The sequence below is a fragment of the Typopeltis vanoorti genome, chromosome 2, assembly GCF_054136105.1.
Source record: "Typopeltis vanoorti isolate ZY-2024b chromosome 2, IOZ_Tvanoo_1.0, whole genome shotgun sequence".
Classification (NCBI taxonomy): domain Eukaryota; kingdom Metazoa; phylum Arthropoda; class Arachnida; order Uropygi; family Thelyphonidae; genus Typopeltis; species Typopeltis vanoorti.
Window position 1 is genome coordinate 54,492,720 of NC_143550.1, and position 18,489 is coordinate 54,511,208.

An 18,489-nucleotide genomic window follows, 5' to 3' on the forward strand; every position below is an offset into this window, starting at 1 on the left:
AAAACTTAGGCCAGCCTAGTTGGCCGAGTGGTTAGCGTATCCACTCTCCAGCCAAAAGGCTGCGTGTTCGAATCCTGCGGTAGGCATGGGTGTCTGTGATTGTCTGTGAAAAGTAAGTGTGATGGTCGGCAGTAGATGCCATTGGTGTACATGATGAAGGTAGTTGCGGTTGGTGGAGACTGAGAGTTGTAGAGTAGGTGCGCTCCACTGATGAGTCTTTGGACTCCATGGAGGTGTTATGTAGTAGTAATAATAATAATAAATAAGATCTTTGTTATATTCCCATGATTTTTCAACTATTTGTCATTGTCATAAAGTGAAAATCTGATCCTGATGATGATGGCCTCTATTTGGCCTGAATCCAATTTGTTCTTCACCAAGCTTTTCTTCCACAATCTTTCTCAATCGTTTCTGAAGTATATTTGCATAGATCTTACCAGGAACACTTAGTAGAGAAATACCTCTAATTCTCACATTCAGTTTTATTTCCCTTTTTATATGAACTATGCAGTGCAGCCACTGCAAGACTTTTATACCTCCATACTTGAGCATTTCTGGTCGAATATCATCTACTCCTGCTGCCTTTCCACATTTCAGGCCATTGATCGCTTTTTCTACTTCAAGTATAGATATGTATTCCTGACTGTATGCCTGTTGAGTGTTTTTTACCACTGTGCTATCACTGCTTGTTTCATTTAGCAATTTTTCAAAGTGATTACTCCATACTTCAAGGATATCTTTTTCTCCCATTTTCATGTCACCTTGATCATCTTCTAATTCCTTTTTCAGTATTCTTTCCTCCATTTCTGAGCTTCTTCAACAATCTCCAGAATATCTTGCCACATTTTTAATATTTATTTTCTATGTTCTTACCAAAGTCTTCCCATGACTTTTGTTTAGCTAATTTTACACAGTTTTTAGCTTTCTTACATTTGTCTCTGTATTCTCTAAGAACACAAGCTGAATTATTTGCCAGGAACTTTTGATATGCTTTCTTCTTTTCCTTCACTGCCTCTTTAACTTCCTGTGTCCACCATGGAGTTCTGACTTTTCTATCCTTGCATACAACCTCACTACTTCCTCTCTGGCTGAATCAATCAGTGTTTTCTTCAGGGCTTGCCATCGAATCTCCAAGGTTTGGTTCCATTCTTAATTCAGGATCTGGGTGAAGAGTGCTCATATGACAGAAGTGTACACAGACACTTTTTTCTGTTGAAAACCTGAACCCATTAATAAGAGCCCACAGAGATACATGACCAATTGCTTACTAAAGTTGTCTTTCAATTATCCTCATGTTACAAGAGTGACAGTAAATTCTGAAGCCATCAACATATAAAGCATTGTCTATGGTGGGAGAAAGCTGTTCAGTGATTGAGTTAACTTTAATAGCAAAAAGTCTGTATTTACTATGTTATTAATATAAATGTGAGCCACACAGAAAAATAAACTGGAAATGTGCCAGACATAATTGGAGTAATGGTAATTAGTAATGCAATTCAAAGAACTGCATGAGCAAGAAAATATTTAAAATGAACTAGAGATAACACATCTAAGATTCAAGGTTCAGGCTAGAAACTAGATCTTTACACAGTATGTAAGTAGAAAAATGACTGGGAGTTTTTGACCACATGTCTATCTTCACATGGTGTATCCTGTCATTAGGGAATATGCCAGTACAGTGAATGAATGAAGATGAGCTGCCAATATGGGACTTATCCAATTTGTATTATCTACTGACTTTAACCTAAGATATGATGATATAATATAATCACATGTTATGTCAGTAACATATCACGTCAGACTCCAATGTTTTTGTTGGGATAGAGCAAATAAGTGAAAAATCAATCTCCAACACAACAGAATTAAAAATAAACACCATCAATGCATGCAGTATTATGGAAAAGAGGCAGAACCTATTAGAGGAATTACAGAAATATCATGCAAACATAAGATGCTCAAGTACATAGGATGATATAAAATGAGTATCACATTGAAAAGAAAAATATATAATTTTAAAATAATAAAGCCAAACAGCTTTTACTACTAAAAATTACTTACTGAAATATACATACATCATTGGAGAAAAGGTGAAAGAGTTTAAAAACAAGAACCAAACCTTTGAGACTCAATATCAAAATATGAAGAAAACAGAAGTCAGCTGGGAAGTGTCCATAGGCATAGAAAAATCAGAACTCTATGGTGGACTTGATAAGTTAAAGAGGAAGTCCATAAGAAGTTCAAGCTACTAATAAACAATTCAGCATGCTCTCAGAGAGAGAGAGAGAGAGAGAGAGAGAAAAAAAATGTAAGGAAGCAAAACTGTGGGATAAAGTACCTTAAAAGTTATGGAAAGACTGAAAAGCTAAATATCATGGTGACAAAATATTCTCGAAGGCTTTAAAAACACTTAGAAATGAAGGAAATGGTATGGTATGCAATAAAAGTAATCAGAGAAAAAAAAAAAAAGGATAAAAGGCATGCTGAATTTTTGGAATAATTACTTTAAAAATTATTACATGAGATAAGCAGTGACAGAACAGTGGCAGAAAATATTTAACAGAAATTGCAATCAGGGGTACCTATATAGAACTTAAATGTGATAGTAGGGCTATCACAGTGCCTATCTATAAAAAAGGGAAATAAAACAATTTGAGAATTACAGAGGAATTTCTCTATTCAGTGTTCCAGGTATTCATGCAAGTATAGTGTAAAGAGATTCAAAAAATTACTTGAAAGAAGAGGTTAAAATAAACTTGGAAAAACAAACTGGGTTCAGAAAGCTGGATGAACAATCTGGTGAATAATAGTTTTTAGGACCATATTTTTATGGTGCTAAAAATTGCTATTTCAAGTGCCATTTGAAAAGCAGCCTAGTACTATGGATGCAAATGTCATTTCCACAGGATTACCAAATCTTATGTCTAAAAACTGACTGCAATTAAAGGAACATTCTACAATATGCAAAAAAGGTTATATGTAATGAACTAGGATAGGGTGCACCAGCCTTAAAAAAAAAAAATAATAAATCAACGTGTATGTGTGTGTGTGTGTGTGTGTGTTGCACTTGTCTTTTCATAAATAATCTGTACTTAAACAAAACAAAAAAAAAGTCTGAAATGGGAAAGTATACATGTGATTTTTTTGCCTTGAATATTAGAAAATGGAATACAACATATACAATAAGCAATAAATAGCAAGACAATATTATTGAAATTAGTGAGATATGGACTTGCAAGTCTGAAAAATGTCATCTGTCATTCAAATTGACCATTTTGAATTATATTCACAAACCCATTAAGTTTACATTACAAAACTTACCATAAGCAAATTTAATTTTGCATGACTGCAAACATGCACGTTCTGAACTTATAACTGAATTACCAATCTGAAGCAGAGATGCACAAGCCTGTGAATAATATGTTCTATATAATTTGATTTCCATCACTGCAAAGGCATATGTTCTGTTAATTTCTAAGTTGCAAAGCATTGTCATCACTCTGCCCCCCCACCCAAAAAAAAAAAAAAAAAACACAAATTGCTTTCTCCTTATAAAAGCACTGGATTAACATGCAAGAAAGATCAGGCTTATTTTTGTTTATGATAGTTCCGAATACAAGAAAGGAACAACCGACATAATAAAACTCACTTTTAATCATCAGTGCCAAATGTCTCAGAAAAGTGTTAAAATCAACTGCCAGAATGAAAATACTAAAAACAGGTATATTTGAAGAAACTAAAATATTCCAAAATTGTTAAAAGGAAATAACTATTCCCCTTCATAAAAATCTCTTGAATAACTGTGGGAGATCAGGGAAGAACCAGAGGTCAACCCTGGAAACTGTATGAAGAGGATGTGAGTAAGGGAGTGAGAGGCAGGTTTTTTTCGTGCAGAGTTGTGAATGATTGGAATGCCTTGCCTGAAAATGTGGTGTCTGCAAAGAGTTTGAATGTGTTTAAAACACGGTATGATGAGCTGTGTGTGTGATAAAATGAGTCTTTGACTCCATGAGGTCTTGGGGTGGTAATAATAATAATAACTGCAACATATCAAAACAGTTCAAAGATAAGAAATCAAAACTAAAACTAGATTATAGAATTATTTCAGGATAAGGATTAAAAGTAGAATACTTTCTCTGACCCATTTCTGCATTTCTGTATACTTTAGAACTAAAGTACACAGAAAGTAATGAAATACTGAGGCTTCAGAGCATTACTAGTGTGACTACTGTGAGCACATTTTCTACAATGGAAGATTTCTTTTTTATTGTAATTTATAATAAATTTAGTTTAATCCTTTATCCAAGTGTGAGCAAACAAAGTTTGCGCCTGAAAGTATCTGAAGTATCTTCAGATACTTTACTTCAGATACTATACCCCAGTTCTGAAGTATCTTCAGAACTGGGGTAAGGTGGTACAACACCAGGGCACTCCTTGCAAAGGTAGAGCAAGCTACCAACACTCCTATCTCAGTATCTCCCATAATGCAAAACACATCTCCTTGCGGATATGTCTAATGTTATGCATTAAGGGAAGGGCCACAACCCAGACTAGTTTCGACCTTTACTGAAGTCTCTTCAGAGATGACCTGCTAATGCTTCTGCCTGGTATCTCCACTTGGGCCTGGCTCCCACTGAAGAGACCTCAATAAAGGTCGAAACTAGTCTGGGTTGTGGCCCTTCCCTTAATGCATAACATTAGACATATCTGCAAGGAGATGTGTTTTGCATTATGGGAGATACTGAGATAGGAGTGTTGGTAGCTTGCTCCACCTTTGCAAGGAGTGCCCTGGTGTCCCTAGTCCCTTTCTCAAAGGGACTAGGGACACTTTATTCCTCAGAAAGAAAATTTGGAGGCATGTTCAAATTAATCAAAAACAAAACACCATAATCATTGTTTCTTTTATAACAATCAGATATTCTTTTTTGATTTCATATTTATGAAAGAAAAATTAAAATCCTGTAATGATATTTCACATATATTTCTATATGAAATTGCCTCAAGCACATCAACAGGTTTCAAAATGCATATTTCCATAGAGATTCACAATATCTTATTTCATCTTTTTACTACAGGTGATTTCAAAAATAAAATAAAATAAAAAGAATAAGGATTAGCAAGTCTTATCTCAGAAAAGAACTTTGAAAACAAAAAGAAGTCCTTTCTTCAGGTAAAAGTACAGACAAATTGCTGAAAAATCTCCAGAATAATTTTCCCTTATCAGTTATTTTGAAATAGGTTGTTAGGAAACTGTACTGTATTTACTGCTACAATAAAATGTGTACTTCGTTTCATTTACATCTATGTAGTATTGGTAAGTGGGGTATTCACTGTAGTTTCATTAATCTTCTGAAAGTGTAGACATTTACCAATACTACAAAAAATTTGTCTAATTTTTTCTTCTTCAAAGAAAGTGCATAAAAATGAATCTATCTAAATTTTCAAGAAAATTAGTGATACTAGGAGTTACCTTAATTACTGGTTACTTGCATCACATGTCAGTCACATTATTCTCACTGTAAATTTATAGTTAGCAATGCTCACTATCTTTATAAATATCAATTACTATTAAAATATTAAAGGTGTAAGAATGAAATGCTATTTTTTACAAAAATATTTTTCTCTTTCAGAAAGATAATTCAAAATATTTTAAAAACAATTTAAATTCTTTAAAAATATAGATTTAAAATAAATAAAATTTATTACACAATGAAAAACAAGAGATAATTTTTCTGCCTGTTTACACAGCTTTTGTTTAAGCATATGCCATAATATATGGCACACCAGCCCAAATTTGCCACAGAAAGCAGAAGACAACTATTGTGGTCTACCTCACAGGCAAGTATGACATGAAACAATTTATCCATGCATTGCATGAATAATATCAAATCACAATATGAAGTGACAGTGAAAGTATATTTTATGTATGAATATATGAACACTACAAAATTCTTTCACCTAAGGAAGAATTTGCAAGCAAATTTTACAAGACCCAGCAAAAGTTTACACTAGATAATAAAAGCAATATTACCATACAACAAAGTGCAATGAATAGTTGCATAACCAAAGTTAGTTGTGTGAATTCTTAAAATTCAAACAATTTAGAACAATCTATTAAAATTAATACAAATGACAATTAAGGTTCATACAAATGTAAAATGATATTTGTATGAATTTCAAGATTCTTCTAAAATTGTTTGAATTTTAAGAATTCATGCAACTAACTTTGGTCATGCAACCATTCATTGCACCCTGCTGTATGATAATAGTCTTTTTATTATCTGGTGTAAATTTCTGATAGATTGTGTAAAACTTTGGCAATTTAAGCACGATTTTTAGTGAGGATGGTAAATTAAATACGGAAATAGAAAACAAAAGCTGGTGTGGTAGGAAGTCAGTTGAATAAATTTATATGGAATAAGAAAGAAATTAGTCAAAATACTAAATTAGCTGTATACAAGACAGTGTTCAAACCAATTTTAACTTATGGATCTGAGAGCTGGGTTAGAAATGAAACACTTGACCAAAGACTAGAGACCGCAGATATGAGTTATGAAAAAGATTAGTGGTGCAAGCATAACATCAATGGCAGTATTACATTAAAAATAGGATATTAGAAAAGAATTGCCATTGTTAGCATTCAGGAATGTGTTAGTAGAGCTAATCTCAGGTGGTATGGTAACTTAAAAGAATAGGAAGTCAAAGATTAGCAAAACAAGTATTCTTTACCAGGTTGGCAGGAAAAAACCCAGAAGAAGATCAAGATGTAGATGAATTATTATATTATACAAGCACCTCCATGGACTCAGAACACTCATCGAGGGAGACCCGATCAATCCACTCTCCTTGAACTCATTAACAGACAAAACACTCACAACTGACTCTGGCAATCCATTCCACTCATTCACAACTCTCCAAACAATCTGGTCCTCACACTCCTACTAACCACACCTTTATTCAACTTCCAGGGATGACCCCTTGTTCTGGTCCCTGTAGCCAAGTGCTGAAACAATCCCCTGCATCAATCCTATAAAACACTTTAAGCAACTTAAATGTTTCCATCATATCCCCTCTTTTTCTCATATCTACCAACTTCTGCAATCCACACACACACACACACACACACACCCTCAATCTATCCTCATAGGGAACATTCCATAGGCCACTCGCCTCTGAATCCTCTCCACCTCATCCCTTAGGGATGAAGTGATGAAGAGGATTGAGAAGTAATTTTACTGTAATTGATAGAGTAAAAGGTATCTTAAAAGAGAAATATGAGATCTGATTATGTTGAAGTCTTGATGGAAAACAGATTAATTTGGAGGAAAATTGTTGATCAGAAGTTAGTAATGGTGCAACTTTTTTCATGTAGTACTACAATTATGCTGTGCATCCCTGAAGAAACAAGTCAGGAATTTGATTATGATTCAATGTATGGACTTTAAGATTTTAAAAAAATTTTAATTCTGAAGTTGTACAAGAAAAAAAAAGATACATACCTCCACTTGACGAACAATTTTTGATTCCAAATCAGATAAAGAATCTGTACCACCATTTGTGGTAGTATCAACTTTTCCTTCAACCATGGTATGCGATTTCTGTAAAATATGTATGTAGACAAAAAAAAAAATTATAAACACTCAACTCTAACACAATCATATCATTCAATACATCAAAAACTTCTTTAAAACTGACACTTATTCAATTTTTTTTATAAATGCTGTTTTATATTTAAAAAATATAAACAAAAGTACAGCAGTACCATTTGAATGACTTAAAAAGTACAGCAACACCATTATGTAGCTATTTCCTTTATCCAACTCAATTATCACTATTATAAAAAGTGAAAAAATTACTAAGGCAAGACCTACCCTTTCAAAAAATCATGGTGTCCCCATATTCCTGTCCAACCTTGCCTAAATTCCTTTTATCAATTTCACTACCTTCACCACCACTCCCAAGTTCTGTAATAAGTAAGTACCTTCAATTCACCTACCACTATTCTCACCATCTGTGTCATAAATGGAACTGGAAATTGGAATATGTGCAACTGGATAGTGCATATTTGCAAAATTAGGACTCAGCAACTCATTTATTTCATATGCTTCTGTTACCTCCCAACACTCAATCATCATTCTATAGTCATTCTTTCTTATATTCACCCAAAAAGAACTGATTTTCTTTTGCTTGCACAGCTCTCATAATCTGCTTTTGCCTTCTTCACCATACTGGTCATCCTTCTTGCCTCTGCTTTGTACTGCTCATGAGCTTGCTGATCACCTTTTCTTCACATGTCCTCCAAATGCTTTCTTTTCTACAGTTCCTGTTTAATGATGGAATTCATGTAGTTCCTACCTGATTTATCCTCCTGACCCTGGGTATGCAGTCTGATACAGCTTTCTTCAAACACCTATTGCTCATCTCCTATGATCACTGCCCTCCAGATTTTTATATTTGGGTGCTACTCCAAGCTGGCTTCACAGCTGGTCATAATCACCTGCTCTGAAATTCCATATTTATCCCTTAAAATTCTGCAAGTCTAGCAATCTTCCAGGTCAAGATGGCATGTTCACTCTTCCCATCAGAGGCGATGTGGCTAACTTGACTCTCTCCAAGTTCTTGAATACAGATAACCCTCGTATAATGCGAATGTTAGGTTCCACAGACATGCCACGTTATATAAATCTTGTTATGCAAGACTCAGATCACATAGAAAAAGTAGGGTTATGTTCTGAAATCGTTTTTTTTTATTATTATATAGACGACATATCCAACAAAAATATCCTTTCTTTTAGGCTTACACGGTCATCTGAATACATTTTCGAAAATTATAGAGACAACTACCGTGTTTAAGTAAAACTTTAGTTTAATATAAGCTAAAACCATAGCCATCCCATACATTAAAGGGTTATCAGCAAAAATCAACAGAATCCTACACCAATATAGTCTCAATGCCACCTTTAAACTACCTAAAAAACTTAAAAACATATTCAACTCCTCTAAGGATCCTCTCCTCCCATTGGCACATCCTGGAGTTTATTGCATCCACTGCACCTGTAACTTACCATACATTAGTGAAACAGGAAGTACAATCCCTATATGTAAGAAAGAACACATAAGACACATTAAATATAACCATTTTGGTGAAGCAGGCCTCTCAGATCACTCTCTCAAGACCTTAAACCAAATCGACTGGAAAAGTACCTGCTCTTTACACCATACAATAACCTGGTATGAAAGAAAATTTAAGGAAGCCTGCGAAATTCTGATAAACCACCCAAATATCAACAATAATGGTGGCATGAAAATTCCAAGAATCTGGATGGCACACATTCAGCCTACTTAATATTTAGTATTCAGCATACTTCAGGACTCTAGGCAACCTTCAGCTAGTATTGAAAACCATCCCATACCAACTGGTTGGAATATATATGTATAATCATGGTGTTTGTATGTATATATGTATAATCTTTATACATGTTTATATGTATAATTAAATGCATATGTATAAGGTTTATATGTATACTCTTATATATATAGACTTGTTGTTGCTCCCATTGTAATTTTACTAACCAATAGATAATATTAATAATAGGACTCTAGCATTGATGTAGAAAGTTTTTTTTTTTCCACCAGAGGTCAGGCCAATAATTGTTGTAACGGTTGGTCAGTAACTTTAATTTAACAGACCATGTAGATTGCAGTGCAGCCTGTTTCTCTGTATATAGTATATATGCTCCAGAAGATGACCTTGATATAAAGGTCTAAATGTCAAATGTGGATTTTGGCTTATATTAAACTAAAGTTTTATTCAAACACGGTAGTTGGCAACAAAAATATATTTTTATTTAATTCAGGTAATTCATACAAAAGACCTCTAAGTGGCCATTACAGAGGGTCCTCGATAAACATATAAACTATAAAACAAAATACATAGTATAAACTTATAAAAATACAAATTGTACTAAACTTCATTGCAGGTAATGCATTTATGCATTACCTGCAATGTAAAATTTTTTATTTTATTTTAGACAAAATAAAGAAAAGTGCATAGTTTAATTGTCATCACTGTCTTTAAAACGAACATTTCGTAGTTTTTCTTTATTTACGATTGGCCAGACGTCGTTATCACTTGAAATCTCTTGGACATCATTTGTATAATTCTCATGCATAGTTCGGCTGGTTTAGTTATCAAGACGTCAATAATAAGACTTTGCTTATCACTATGCTGCAATTTTTTATTAAGTTAATAATATAGAGCTAAACAAATATTCAATTGTCTCGTGAATTTTCAGGAGCACTCCATTGAGGGATCATTATAACTTCCTAACTTTACTGCCAAGTCCAATCGTTCTGCTAATTTCTTTAAACTGAATTCTTTAATGGATTCATCACAATCAGAATCTTCGGCAGAACTTTTCCTGCCGTTTTGTTTAACGTCATCTATTAATTGTACTGTTATGAGTTCCTCCTCATTTAAATCTGTTTCTCCATCAATTAATTCACTAATTTCGTTTTCAACCATACCACAAAAGACCTCTAAGTGGCCATTACAGAGGGTCCTCGAGTTACGTTGGAGATCTGGTCCTACGGACTGACGTAAGGTGATTTTCGATGCAAGTCGGAATTACCATAGCCTAAGTTACTTACCTAACCTAAAACACCCTAAAGTGATATGTATATATCAAGAAACAGAACTAGGCCATAAGAAAATGAAAGGGAGAACATAATTGCTGTATAGTACAGAAAAATGAAACTGTAATAAAAAAACAAACATAAAAATGAGAACAATCCCCAAAATGACAAATGAAACTGTACATTCTGTACAGGTGATTAAAAAAAAACAAAAAACAAAAATGAAAATAATTCTTTACCTTTTATCCTGTGGTTGAAGAGACAGTTGAGGTACCAGCACCTTTGTGAAAAATGTTCCAGGCTAGTCTGGAATGATACCATCCTCTTCTCCTCGTATATCTCCCTATAACACTGCAGGCAATCCATAACCCCTTGGAAGACCTTTGTGTACTTAGCAGTGTTGGGATCCTCGACCTCAAACTTGGCCAGCCCATCCTCAATGAGGGTAACACCTTCTGCCAAGCCGTTGGTGGTGAATCTCCTGGGTTCAGGGGATGGAACCGTTTCCTCCTCCTGAATCAGCTGCTTCTCTAACTGAATGAGGTCTTCTGCTGACAACTCCACCCCATGAGATGCCAGAAGCTCTGTGACATCTTCGGCCTCCACTTCCAAATTCATCTGCTTCCCCGGGGCAACAACTTTCTCTGTGACAGCCTCAACTGTCTCCTCATAGCCACAGAAATCATTCACAAACTGGGGACAGTTTTTTCCATTCAAATTTGTCTGCTTCACTTCATCCCACGCATGCTCAATGTTTTGTATGGCATTATAAATGCTATACAATTTGAAAAAGTCTTTGAGGGTTAAGTTCCTGTCTTTTTCAGTTGCCCTGAAAGCCATAGCAAATGTCCTGCGGAGGTAGTAGGGCTTAAAGGAAGCAATAACACCCTGGTCCATAGGCTGCAAAAGGGCTGGGTGTTTGGTGGAAGGTAAACCACCTTAACATTAGGGTGAAAGTCATCCAAGTGGGCAGGGTGACCAGGGGCATTGTCTAGCACTAACAATGCCTTAAAAGGGCAGACCGTTGGCTGTACAGTACCTCTGAACTTCTGGGTTTCATGGGCACCAATCCTTTCACGTGTTCGAGGATGCAAACTTTATCCTTGATAATAGTCCCGACTGTGGTACGACTTAAGTTCAATGCGCAGCCGATGTTCGTCGCCGTTTCTCCCTTTTTTGCCATTTTAATAATGTCTAATTTCACTTCTAATGTAATGGCTTTCCTTTTCTTTGACACACTGCCATCGGAAGAGTCTGCCTTACGTTGGGGAGCCATATTGAAGGGTAATAAGTCACAAAAAAACACAAACACAAAAGTGAGAGAGCGGATGTAAACAAAGCACGGGGTACCCAAAGAGTGTATGCTGGGACCCAAGCGAAGCCACCTCTCCCAAACAAATGCCACGTAATGGCATATTCTTCCACTGTGCTCACAAATAAGTTCATCCGCGACGTTTGAATTTTACGGCACGCTGCTTCAAGTCAAAATTTATTTTTAAAATTATTTATGGGATTACCGCCGTAAAGTCGAAACAACGCATGTCGAGGATCCCCCCCCCCTGTACTATAAAAATTAATTTTTTACATAAAAAAACATTACATATTGCATGTAACTCACCAGAAAATAAAGTGCTCAGCTTGAGATTAACACACTTATGATTTTTAATGCACTTTCCTGGCAGAAAACGAAGACAATTTTCAACAATAAATACTTTATATGGTAAACAATTGACATACATGCATGCTAAAGGGCATTTCCCCTAATATAAATTCGCTACTTATAACCACAAGCACGATACAGGCAGATGCAAATTTAACGAAGATAAAATTTGATTTTTAAGCCGCAGGGTAAAAAAAATATGAAAAGATAAAGGGTTACTACAATTTGTAGATCGTGTTTTTACTGAAACTGTCTTGTATAAGTACTGCGTTGAACAACGGTTACTACAATTTGTAGGCCACGTTATATTGAAACCACATTATACGAGGGTTACTTGTACTGTTACCAGATCCAGTATTCTCTAACTCCAAATCCTCTATTACATGTCTCAGGCAATTCTCTTTTAGCTGTATAAATTTCCTTCCCTCCATGTGAGTGTTCTTCCTTAAGGAGGAACATTCACATGGAGGGAAGGAAATTTATGTCCCCATAGTTAAAGTCACCTATAACAATTACTTGCCCTACACTTGTGCTAATCTACAATGTATACCATCCACATTCTCCCTAGCACCCCTTACCTACAGCAGTGGCCTATGTATAGATCATCCTATTGATCTCTATCTCACTCCAGACCTCAAATGTGCTACCATCTATATTTCTATCCTTCTGATGAACTGTTCTTTTTGCCTTCAATTCTTCTGCTATCACCAGCAACTCCATGTCCTCCATGAAAAATAGTATACTTTCTTTCATTCTATCTCTATGTCAGTCAACCAAATCTTAACTGATGGCTTGCATTTAAATGGATTTGGAGTAAGTGTCTAAAGAATGCATTGTTTGGTGAGAGTTCAGAAGTTGTAATACAAGCAAATAAGAAGAGTTAGAGTAGATTGAATCTGCTGCTATGGGCTGAAGGGGATACTGCTTCTAACATTCAGCTTCCTGACTTGAGGACTCTTCATCATTAGATCATCTTCTTCATCCCCCTCCCCTCAAAACTAGTTTTCATGACAACTACCAAACGTTCACTGAAATTAGACACCTACTCCAAGTCCGTTTAAACGCAAGCCTCATAAGTCCTTTCATCCACTGAACTCACTTCACACATCCACAAACTCTACCACATTATTCCTGCTACACAACCTACACAGTAGCTCATCTGAAATCACTCCTCCACCTTGCCTCTATTATACCATGGCAGCAGATTCAATCTACTGTAACTCTTCTTATTTGCTTGTATTACAACTTTTTCATATCTTCTCACATATCTGTTACCTGCCAGATCATTTGTACCTACCAAAATAATCATCTATCACTTGACTGTCTACATCCTTTATGACTAATATCCTTAATTTTTGCAACAGAGAAACATGACTGTCACATCCGTCAAACACTGATTATTAGGGAGTCCATGCAAAATACTTTAACCTTCCTCTTTCATTTTTTTCCCTTACATGTTATCCTTTCCTCACACCTCTCTTCTATCACTCTGATGAAATGCTTCCCAGGTGTTTCTTCAAACCATTCTGTTTCACATTCTGTGCAAGATTTCATTTAAGCATGTTCTCTTATTATCATTTCATCACTTGTCTTCCACCTTTTTTTCATGCCATCACTCACATGTTCGTCTTCACCTCACTCGATTCCATAACTTTACTTTCAACATGTTGTTTATTTTTTAACGGTATATATTAGAACACAGAAACTAAGTAAATAATTAATTTATTAACTTATTGCTGATATTTCGCTGGTGTTATAACCAGCATCTTCAGAACACAAAAACATAGTTTGTCACAATACGCGAGACTATAACTTGTGTTGCTGCTATAATTTTGTTTAACTAGTCTGTTGATTACACCATGTTGTTATAGCCTCATGTATTGTGACAAACTGTGTTTTTGTGCTCTGAAGATGTTGGTTATAACACCAGCGAAATATCAGCAATAAGTTAATAAATTAATTATTTACTTAGTTTTTGTGTTCTAATATATACCGTTAAAAAATAAACAACATGTTCGACGAACACATAAGTCTGGCCACACGTTTACTTTCAACAACTTTGCCAAGGGAATTAATTCTACCACCACCTTATGAGAATAGCTAGTCTCAATTATGCTTCACATTCAAACAGAATTCAAATAACCAAATGAGATGCAAATGCAATATTTAGCTTTATATATTACCCAATCACTAATAACTACTCTACCACTCATGAGATCTCTCTTAGTCACATACCGATTTTTAATTTTCATGATATAATTACATAAATTTTGCAGTGATTATGCAATTAAAAAATATACCTTTTAATTACACTGATTATTCTGATGCTATATAAATATTATTTCCTGATGTGTACCCCATATTGTAGTCAATCAGTAGAGCAAATGTGCAGGGACCACAGAAATAGCTGTTATAATGGACATTTTGCTACAGCACTGCCTATGGTCAAACTTTTCAGTTTGTTTGTTTTTTTTCCATTAAATAGTTTTATAAGTGTTTGCTACAGTGAGAAGTGACTGCATTCCTAGATTCTTAAAAATTTTAGTATGGTAATTTCAATAGTTTATGACAACACAAGTAAAAAAATTCAATATTGTAATCTAATATTTTGCCTGCAGTAATAAGTGAGATATTTTCAAGTATAATGATAACCAAAGCAAAAAAAAAAAAAAAAAAACTGAATAAGAATGCATAATACTGAATGTGAATACAGAATCGAATTAGATGTCTTCTGCAAAGTATAAGCCAATTTCTAAACTAACCAATAACTTTCAAAGCAGTCTTTTTAGGATAAGTTTTTCTCCACATTAGTGCATGTAAGGTTACATATATGTTCTGTCAGTCCATTTTATCCATATTGATTCATTTTTTATATTTTCAGAAATTCAGAAACTACTATAAGGAACTACTGTTTTGGAGTGATCTGTTAGTTTGATCTAGCTAAGTTAGATCTAGTTTGATCAAACTGTTTGTTTGATCTGTTAGTTTGCATGTCATTAGGCTAAGGATTTAATTTTTTTTTTTTAAGATTATATCCATTATTAGTGAAACCATTTAAGATGAATTGTAGTTCTATTTGGAATATGTTATTTTAGCAGTGGCTCTAGCTCTTATGCAACACATTTATGAAATGGGATGGCATGAGTTAATATTGAAACTATTAGCACATGTAGATTTTCTATAAATAGCATAAGAGAAAGAGAGAGTCTGGTAACTAACATATCTGAAAATATAAACATCAGTTGTTTAATTTTTGAAGTAAATTTTATTCTCAGGTTTATGCTGCTTAGATGTATTAAAAACCTTACATCTAACACAGCCATGTGACCATTATAACAAACACATCCTCCAGGTGCATAAGCTTGAAAATGGCAGTGAGAACAGAGAGTCCATAGTCATGTCACCTATGTGGAGGTAGTATTTTTTTTTTTGTGCCATAGGAAATTACACTACAAATCAAAAAGTGTGGCAATATCATATGGGAATTTTTTTTATTGTTTAAGTGGGACATTTATAAACAGAGAGGTAATTTCAAACTAATGGATGAATTTTTAATTTTTCACTTAATCTGAAATAGACTAAATTTTTAATGTATGATATCAACTCAACACATGGTATGTCTTATATGTTGAGTTAATGTTGATGCTACATTGATAATTAAATTGTACCATATGGCTATCTCTATTATCACCTAAGGACTAAAGAAGTGTATTATTTTTATGATTTTTGGTAAGTCACATATATGTGGATATAATTTATTTGAAGTGGCCAAGAAATTACTTTTTCCCCTGCTTTAGAGATGACAGAATGGTTTCTTAAAAAAAGGTAGTGTTGTTGTCGCCCCCTCCCCACAAGATCATTTAACCTCCCAACCGGCTGGTGTGGATGACATAGTCAGCTCTCCCTAGCTTTTTTCATGGATCAAAACTTCGTCGGCATTCTACCTTTTATCATGCCATTACCTTCCTCTGCCGTTAATCTTGTTACAGCTATTCTATAGCCATTAGTGGATTAACTGTTGCTGAGTGACCTTTGTGTCCCCCCCCCTGTCTTTACGTCTATTGTATTGCTTAGAATTTCATTTACTGTCCTAAGTTATTTGACCTTTCTTGCCTCTAAAATGATTTATTGTATCTCTTCCCAAAAACTGAAACGAATTTCACATATGCGAAAGAAATCAATCTTGAAATGACCACTGATCAGCTTTTGCAATGAATCTATTTAGTGATAGTAAATTTGGCGTATTTTATTCTACAAATCAGTGCACCGGAAGAGTTGCACTGATTGTTCTTTTACTTTACGTATAATAATCGAATAATTTTTTTTCGAATTTCAGAATTTTCAAATGTTTGCTTTGAAAATATTATGTCAAATATTAATATTTTTAAATAATATTTATTGAAATAAATATGTCCTTTTGCTTTCGTTTCTAGCCAAATAGCATTATATGGATCATCACATTTCAGTTTTAGAAACGATTTTTTGTTATTCATAAAGACAAAATAAAAAAAAAAATGTTAAAATGCTAAATTGCATTACTCGGTTTCTGATCGTGTCTTTTTGTTATCAAAAATTTATATCCAGTGATATTTTAGCAGTGATTCTTCACCTTCGCCTTTTATTTATTTATTTATTTGTATTATGCATATTACAATAATATCTAATGCATATCCTCGTAGATATGTTGAAAATATATGAAAAATATCATATACGAAATGATTCAAAATTTTTGCTGATTTTGAAGATTTTCTAATGCTCCCCCCCCCCCTCACCTCATTCTCTCCTGAAACTGAATTGCATAACTACTCTAAAATTCTATACAGGTTTGAAAGCTTTTCTAGACAGTATTCAGAATCAATTACTTCATTTTACCATTTTGACAAAAAATATACGGCAATCAGATTGTACTGTGAAGCTTCTAATTCTGTTCTATTTATTTGCAATCTAAAACCAGCTGTTCTACTGTCCGCTGAAATTATGTGAAATTTTAGAAATAATATGCTATATGTTCATCATGAAAAATTGTTTATATGCATACCACACAAAAGAAAGTTCAGTAGTATTATTTTTATTTGTTTTTCTTTAAAAAATCTAAATATTACTTCTGCTGCTGCTGGAAGCTATTTCTGAAATAATCTACGTCTTATAAATACTTGGTATTTCTACAAATCAGTGCACCGGAAGAGTTGCACTGATTGTTCTTTCACTTTACTTATAATAATTGAATAATTTTTTTTTTCGAATTTCAGAATTTTCAAATGTTTGCTTTGAAAATATTATATCAAATATTTATATTTTAAAATAATATTTATTGAAATAAATATGTCCTTTTGCTTTCGTTTCTAACCAAATAGCATTATATGGATCATCACATTTCAGTTTTGGAAATGATTTTTTGTTATTCTTAAAGACAAGATAAAAAAAAAAATGTTAAAATGCTACATTGCATTACTCGGTTTCCGATTGTGTGTCTTTTTGGTATCAAAAATTTATATCCACTGATATTTTAGCAGTGTTGGCAAGGTGAAAATGTTCCCGTTATTATTTATATATTTCATTTATTAACTAGGGGGGCTATGCCCAACCCCCCCGTGTTCCAGTCTGGTAGACCAGTTCTCCTTCAATTGTGATAACTCGAAAAGGGGTTCTGTCCCTGATGACTCGAATTTTGAAAACTCGACACTCAGTGTAGCCCGAGTTTCAAAACGTTTCGAAAAACATGACATAAAAATGCTTATCATTTTATATGTATATAGGGTAGATTTTATTTCATTATTTTTTATTGTTTTGGTGAAATACTTTACCTGTTATTCCAGTTCCTCTTATATTTTATTCCTTCGAAAATATCATTCTGTGTCATAAAAAGAACTTAAAAATTCGCCTTCAAGATGAAAAGGAAACAGTTCATTCAGGTATCCCTCTATCAATATTTGTAGTCCTGAAAAGGACTGTTTTGATGGCCTTGAAAACAAACATTTTTTTATTTTATACTGTTCAGAATTTAAAATTCTTGAACAGTGTGGAACACCTTGAAGCAAGGGTAAACACACAAAGCAGTTTTACACTCAGGGCACCAGATTTTTGTTTCCTTTCTGATATTTTTTTATTACATACATAACATTTGCGTGCAGGTTTTTTTTTTAATTAGCCATTGGTGGTAGATTTTCGGAAAAATGGTTGGAGTTAGCCGCGTTCAA

The 18,489-nt window shown here is 34.0% G+C and overlaps 1 protein-coding gene across 2 annotated transcripts in view; it reads right to left on the reverse strand.

Annotated features, from left to right (window-relative positions):
* Positions 1–18,489, reverse strand: part of La (La autoantigen-like) — a 107,852-nt gene that overhangs the window by 73,568 nt on the left and 15,795 nt on the right. For both annotated transcript variants that reach the window (XM_090405068.1, XM_090405075.1), the window contains one exon: positions 7,497–7,595. In XM_090405068.1, coding sequence (XP_090261194.1) covers positions 7,497–7,583 — 87 coding nt within the window. In that variant the 5' untranslated portion in view covers positions 7,584–7,595. The remainder of the gene's footprint in view (positions 1–7,496; positions 7,596–18,489) is intronic.